General features: G+C 33.1%; 2 protein-coding genes across 2 annotated transcripts; one reads left to right on the forward strand and one right to left on the reverse strand.

The window, feature by feature from the left end:
• Positions 1–2,771: 2,771 nt before the first annotated feature.
• Positions 2,772–4,471, reverse strand: LOC139993641 (WD repeat-containing protein 18). The gene has a single exon (XM_072015562.1). It carries the CDS (start codon positions 4,164–4,166, stop codon positions 2,874–2,876), a length of 1,293 nt encoding a protein of 430 aa, XP_071871663.1. The 5' UTR covers positions 4,167–4,471; the 3' UTR covers positions 2,772–2,873.
• Positions 4,472–4,784: 313 nt separating this feature from the next.
• Positions 4,785–7,616, forward strand: LOC139993642 (uncharacterized). The gene is made up of 6 exons (XM_072015563.1): positions 4,785–5,041; positions 5,128–5,293; positions 5,372–5,589; positions 5,662–5,826; positions 5,913–6,091; positions 6,390–7,616. The coding sequence occupies exons 1-6, from the start codon at positions 4,932–4,934 to the stop codon at positions 6,527–6,529; spliced, it is 978 nt and encodes a 325-aa protein (XP_071871664.1). The 5' UTR covers positions 4,785–4,931; the 3' UTR covers positions 6,530–7,616.
• Positions 7,617–7,878: the final 262 nt, after the last annotated feature.

Genomic DNA, 7,878 nt, shown 5'->3' on the forward strand with positions numbered 1-7,878 from the left:
AGATAGCACTTTCCTTTCATTTGAAGATATTCTGTATAACTTTCTCAAATGATCATCTCGTACAACGTCAGAGAAGTTGAATATCGCTGTAAGAAATGATAAAGAAATTGATTGAAGCAAGAGCGAAAATCAGAAGCGACCTTCCATCTTAAAATCGCCCAAAGTTGAGATAATTATACCGAGGAATCTCTTTTAAAACACGAGATTACGTCGTGAAGGATGAGTAATTAACAATGCGAGATTATAAGTGAAATTTACAGTGGTAGTAAAAATCAACCGATGTTTTTGAAACGAAATGAGCAGCTTGCAAATGAGCGCTAGTAGTCAGTATGGGGTGAAAAATGCAGGGGAATCCCGTGATCCGCCGATGGAAAATTACGCACCGTGGATATTATGATCGTGACTAATGCTGGGCGAATAATTAATCCCATTCTTCAACGACGTTGAGCGATATCACGATACGTTTTATGATGCTACAGCTTGGACGAAGGGGATAAGAGGGTAGCTTCCTTGGCGATCTAACTGAAAAGTTCACCATAGAAAGGTTCCTCGGTTTTAATTTGAGATAAAAAAAAAGCTTGTAGGGAGAACATATGTATAGCAGCAAAAAAGAAAGTAATCACGTACCTTTATTTTCTAATAAAGCGTCTTTTTTATCAAGGTCTATAAATTTCATTTCTAGAGTACCAAATTTTTGTAGCCATACACATAAAAGTGTTACCAGATAATACGAAATGTGATATACTTGGACATGCTAATTAATTAGTACGTAAATGCTATAATAAATACGATAGTGTGCCAATATCTTTTGCAGTCACTGCAAATAATCCTTCTCCTTCCACTACGAGTATATAATGTGGGCAGGATGTATGATAACTGGTGGTACAGGCAACCGTGCCAAGGGTAATTTCTCGTGAAAAAATAAGTTGGAAATGTAGAATAATATTTTTACATACGGGACATCGATTTCGAAGAAAACGATTCTAAAACTCTGCTCGATACACGTATATTAACGTTTTATTAAATCAAAATTGTATTTTAGAGATAAGAGGAGTGTTGACGTTTCAACTAAATTTATATTTAATTGTATAAAGTATTCAAATATCCATCGACGTATAATTCTCTTATTAAAAAAAAAAAAAACAATTTCAATTTATATACCAAAAAATTTTCCCATTTGTCATGGCGAAAGGTTTTAAAGTTTTTTTCTGAAGAACAGAAAGCAAAATATTATGAGATTCATACGAAAATGTGACGGAACGAAAGTATCATGTAGAAGTCACGTAAAACGTAATTTCAGATTCGAATAATTATTTCGTAATAAACCGACATATCCATCTCACCTAAAAAAAAAAAAAAAAATTGCAGGAACAGAACAATTTTAAACGTATGAAAATGAAGGTCTGATTTAATCGGACGCGCGTCGAATTTTTCATATAAATTCAAATTCTTTCATCGACGCGAGAATAATTAATATAGGAGTACCGACCAATATTTTATTAAAACGAACTTTTTATCGAAACGAAAATAATTTGAAATAAAGAGACGCAAGAAAGGAGATCTCCGTATTAAAAAATGCTTCGATTTACTTCCTTTTTTATTCCATGTAACGCGAATCCACGTGTAACGCGACCTATTTGCACACCGATTTCGAGAACCTGTGGAAAAAGAAGCATCTATCCGAAAAAAAAATTTGTATTTATTCGCAAAAATAAAATTATGTAGTGTGCGAATTGAACAATGACTACGTCTATTATTTTCATCATTATATTAGTTATTAAATTTTGTTCATCGTGAAACTAAATATTTTTTCTAGAGTCTTGGAAATAAATTACCATGCAGCAAGTTCAAAAACTAGAATAAAGAGCATGAATCGTTTTTCGAAGCCGAATTTTCGATCCGAATATTAGCTCTTCGGGGACGATCATAGCTGAAATATTGCTTGCCATTAAACCGAGAAACAGCCACGTTTTGTTTCATTTAACGTGTTTGTATCACAGCGAGTTAATCATTTTATCGTCGTGCGACGTGAACAAGTTATGCCCTTTATAGAATGTTTTTCCACGGTGACAGAGAGTGAAACAGCGAAACAGTTTTTCATTATTATTTTCATGTTTTTTTCATGAGCAATTTTTAAATTTTCTCTTCTGTATAGTACGATGATTTATCTCTCTAATATTATGAGAATATAAATTTCACGGATAATATCGTCCTCCTTATGTCAAACCCATGAATGTGCAAATTTATCCTCTGTTTTTCACTTTTTTAAAAAGTTAAACGAATTGCTTTTCTTTGTCTGCTTACTTTATGCCAAAACTGTTACTAATGTTATGAGTATATTATGGTCTGAGCTTCATTTATGATCTGTAGAATTATCTCGTTTCATTTTACCCTCAATCATGAAGTACCGAATTAATTGTGAATTTATCGAACCACGAGTTCATGATATTGGCATAAGAGGGATATGCTCTAGTATTCATTTAACTGTCATGAAATTATTCTCGGCAATTAGTGAAAATTCCTCTATATATGCCTTGTGTGAATCTCAAAATTTATAATAAATTATATTCTATTTATGCTAAATGTTTTTCGAAATACGAAATACGAAATAAGAATGTATAGAAAATTTAACTCCGTCTGTGACTAATGCATTTTACACACCTTGTTACAGCTAACTGGATATTACTGCAATTTCATTCTTTGCCACATAACCCATTTTCAAACGGAATAAGAAGGATTGTGAAAGATAGGTAAGATAAGTTACATTATTTGCAATGTGCAACAATTACTCTTTATTATGATCAGTTTTCATGAGAAAACTTTTATTAAATAACTTAAAAATTGACATAAAAATTACATATCTATACAAAACTTTAAGTCAAAGTTAAATCTATATTCGACTTCTTAAAAATACGTTTTACACTGTACTGATACATAGCAGCATTGATTTTCTTCAGTTTATTGATCTCGTCTCTCATCTCGGAAAACTTTTTCGAGGTTACGTCCTCTGATCCGGCCATATCGATATTTTTTTCTGTGTACAAATCAAAATCTAAAATGTCTGTTGTATTTCGATCCCTTGAAATCACCTCGATGGAGCTTTCCTTTCCGCTATCGTCCGATATCCTATGTAAATTACATAGTTGTAAACGCGGCTTAAGGTCGGTGACCCGGAAATTGTCGTAGTTTTTCGCGAAGAATGCAGCGGTGATTGGTCCCTTGTGATTGATCGTACGAAGAATCTGACGACTCGCTATGTCCCAGACGTGAACATCGCCGCTGGTCGAGCCCGACACCAGGTATCGACAATCGATCGATATCGACAATGATACTACGCTCGATTTGTGCCCCTGGAGAACTATCACTCCATCCGAATTTCCGTCATTCCGTACCTGCACATGATGCTCTATTCCACGTGGCGGCTCGTGCAAATTGAATCCATATATGTCACCGTTTGTGCAGCCTACGAATAAATCACTTTCGCGTGCGTTCATGGAAACGGAAGTGAGTGGCACGTCGAACACAAGGGTGAGCAATAGCAATCCGGAGCCTGGGTCGTAAACGTTGCATGTTCGATCAAGAGATACGGAGCACAGTCTTCCTCGCGCGCCAGCATGTCCAAATTGTAGGTCCTTCACTGGCAAAGAGTGATGAGAGAATGCGTGCAATGGCGTAGGATGCTCCTCGTTCAATACACGATACAATGACCACACGAAAATTAATCCGTCCTCGGCGCCACTGGCGAGAATGGAACCATCTTTGCTGAACGTCAAACAGGTCACTGTTTGATAATGTTGCGATAAATTCTTTAACAAACGCCCGTTGCACAATTGCCAGAAAAATAGTTTTTCGGAAATGGCCGCAACCATGTAGGCGCCATTGGGCGTACAATTCAGAGCAGTAACCTTTCCCGGTGTTGTCAGTCTCAGGTTAGATACGGGAGAATGACTGTTCAATGGCCAAACGTGTATACGCGGTTTCGTTAAATCCGCACCCACTATATAACTGTCGCTTAAAAGTTGAAGAGTTCTATGACTGAGAGCACCAGCATTTTTATAAGTCGATAACATTGAACCAGTTCGGTGATCCCACACAGCTGCACTCCAATGTTCACCGCTACTGTCACTAGTTAAAATCACTTCTCTCGTGTCGGCAATTCGCGACATTTTTATTATAGTTTTATTAAACTTAAAAACTGATTATGGTTATTTTAAGTCTTAACATATTTTGGTATAAATCTTTTCCTTCGATCCTGTATTCTCTCGAGTCGAGTTCTAACTTTCCTGTAAACACGTGCGTTATACTAGGTTAGATTTCCACCATAAACCATGGCGCTTTTAGAGCCACTAGTTGAGACTTATTTTAGGTAGTGTAGAAACGATTCTATTGGACAGTATAACCTCTCAAGTATCATTCATTCCTATAAAATCTTTTGTTTAAATAATTATAATGACTGAATAAATGATCTTCCTTAACAAATTTTTTTCGTTTAGCGTATTTTTTATGAAAGGAATAACTTATATATACAATAATATCATAATAATTTTATAATTGTATATATTTGATATATTTTATTATAAATAATAAACTAACGACGAAATTTTCCTTTACCAAAATCTTATTTCTCAATGCTTATTTTCCATTCAATTACTTAAGATATGTTACATCATAGAAGGAAGTATCAATGTTGATGATTCATGTTTCAAAACAGATGAGTATATCAAGCAGAGCTTCCTTGACTGACCTTGAGAATAATAGTATTTATATGACATAATCCTAATCTTCGAGAATCAAGTTCGTTACTAACGCCTTTTTTAAAAATTTGGTTTTGCTATATCAGTCTATTTTAGATTTAGATGATCGGTTCCACCTGATAACAAAACCGATAAGAGGTTACTAGATCGTGAAGTAATATTTGTTTCAATTTTCTCATGGGCTTTATCGATGATGAATTACAAGAAGTATCAAAACTTTGTCAAAATGTCGTTGATGGTAGCCGTCTCGTTTCTTGTGTTTGTACCATGGTGCGAGTGGAAATAACGTAAGTTTACTTCTAGTGATTATGATAACTGACTAACTATTATCAGATAACTTCCTAATTAATTCCATTATTTACAAACGTCATAGAAAAACCAAGTTCAAGACCATCGTCGTGTGCATGCAGTTCGCGAAGAACTATCCTAATGTTCCATTGTTAATTGAATTGAAGAGCAAAACTTTATCTGTGAAGTTACTTAACGGTCTAACAGAAGTTTGTGAAAAGGAATGCAAGAAATTGTTGGGAAAGGCACAGGTAAATATTTGAATCTACCAAATCGAACAGTTTCTTATTTATATGAATTTACTATATGAATTTTAATTAATGTTGTAGGTGTTACCAATATTGAAATTTATCCGTAATTTCATTGATGAAAATCCTTTGATTTGTTGCTATGATGAAATCTCAGCCATAAAAAAACTCTTGGGAGACGACGATGAAATAAAATTGAAACAAAAATATTCTTGTATTGGTTTGAAGATTAAGAAAGATTTATATTATTTCAAAGCTAAAATCGATGTACCAGATAATTATCCAGTTGCCTGTGTAAAGTATGTACCAACGATGACTAAAGACATAAACAAGAAATTTATATTTCTTTTTAATAACTGTTTTGTTTGTAGATTGGGAGATGTAAATACAAATTTTCCTCCACTTTTTACACGCCATTTCACAGGTCAAGGAAAGGAATTAGCAAGACAGTGTGTAGAACCACCGCTGAGGAAGAAATCACACACTCCTTTTATACCCTCACCATCCTTGGAAGTTGTTACATCTTTTCTCATACAGTATGTCTATTTATCAATGTTCATGTTATATCGATATCATTCTTACTCTTAGTTAATATTTTGTTTTTGTGAATTATATCACCTAGATGTGTAAAGAGTTTGCCACAAGAGTATTGTCAGTCATGCAAACAAAAATGTCTGCCAGAGAATCCAGAAAATGCAGAAACCAACGAAACTGCAGATATGCATGTAGAGAGACTTTACTGTGGACATTTGTTTCATTTACACTGTCTTGTGACATACATGAAGACTCCTCCATTCCATGGTAATTTCTATTATTGCATCGAATTTCAATTGTCACATTAATGTGATGTAATATTAATGGATAGACTGTTTGACACGAATATTTATGCAATTTTTTATTTTTATGAATATAATTAAGAAGTATAACCTAGACAGCACTTGGTTTCATCTACTAAATATTGTAATAAATACTTTGTTTCCGATATTTTACATATATTTATGTATTATATGTATTTTGTAGACTTTTATACACTTATATTTCTGAAAAAAGGCACACATTGGCATTTTAGTTTCGAATAATATTGTTTACTCTGTTATAGGGGGTAAAAAATGTCCAACATGTGCACAACGTATCTATCATGAAAAATGGGGTGTAAGTGATAAGCTTGCAGAAGACCGTTGGGCTCATCAACAAGCCCGAGCTAGGGAACTAGCAGAGGTAGAAGATTTTTTCAACTGAAATCTACATTTCATTTAAATCATATCTCTAAGTGACGATATTTCCATGAAAGAATGCAATATCACGAACAAAATATTGCTATGGACAGTTAGGGAAAAATGAGTGGTGAGGATGGGATGACAAGTATAGGAAAATTTTCAAAATAACATTATTTGTAATTCCACGCGTATCTATATTCGCGAACAAATGTATATAGGTCAGTGTTAAAAGAAGGTATTTTTAATACCGTGAAGTTTATTATGATATACACTAAATAGATTTATAATAACAATTTGCTTGATACGGTGCTAATATTTCGCATTATTCAATTGTTTTTTCTTACTAAACTAACATTGTAAAATCTTTGTATGATTGAAGAAAGAATCATTCAATGATTTTGTATAAATTTAGATCTTTAGTCATTTTTATATTGGATATTTCAATTTGTACTTTGAAATAACTAAAGAACTTATTCTATATTACACTGATATTGAAAAGACGTTTTAATGAAAATATTTGAAAGAAGAAAAATCAATTGGAAAATTAATATACTACTTATCGTGCGTTAAATTACTCACCAATTCGGTTACGAAGTGCCTTTCCATGTTTCACTATTATGACGGGGATAGTACTGAATGTTACTTGTGCGTGTTATAAAGTGCGTCTTTATGTAGTTTTTAATATCTTGATGTTGAATTGAATTGAATTGAATTGAATGGTACTATTAATTAATTATCACAGAAAGATATAATATAATTTGTTAATAACTGACAACAATATTCAACCGTTAAAAACTTTCAGCGTCGCGGATCAAATATTCCTCGTGCGAAAAAGGGCGCGATATTTAATGTACTGATTTCAGCGCCACTCGCGGAGTGTAGAATTAATCGATGTTATCGAAACGTTTAATTGCAATTTTTCAAAAACTTAAGGTTGGACACCTATTGTATAACAAAACAAACAAAACAATCAATTTTTACTAGCAACTAATAATTAATATATGAAACAAAAGCAAGTATATTCTTTCTTAACAAAATTGTTTTTTACATGGTATGACTTATACATTTTTATTTTTGATTGTAATAATAAATACTTATGGAAGAATGTATTTTACTACGTCAATTTTATTCCAAACGAAAAATATATATTATTTATTTAACTTAAAAGACATGAGAAACTCACATGTATTAATAACGAATAATGTTCATGTTGACTTCAATAGAGTTCTAAATGTAAATTTTTCTCATAATCGATAATCGAAAAATGGTCGATACGGTTTATAGCGGAACCATGGCGGAACGAAACATACAAGGTATTTATCGTATGTATCGACTAGCTATATGTACTCTTATGCCTTTATATTTTTGTGA

The sequence above is a fragment of the Bombus fervidus genome, chromosome 13 (assembly GCF_041682495.2).
Source record: "Bombus fervidus isolate BK054 chromosome 13, iyBomFerv1, whole genome shotgun sequence".
Lineage (NCBI taxonomy): Eukaryota > Metazoa > Arthropoda > Insecta > Hymenoptera > Apidae > Bombus > Bombus fervidus.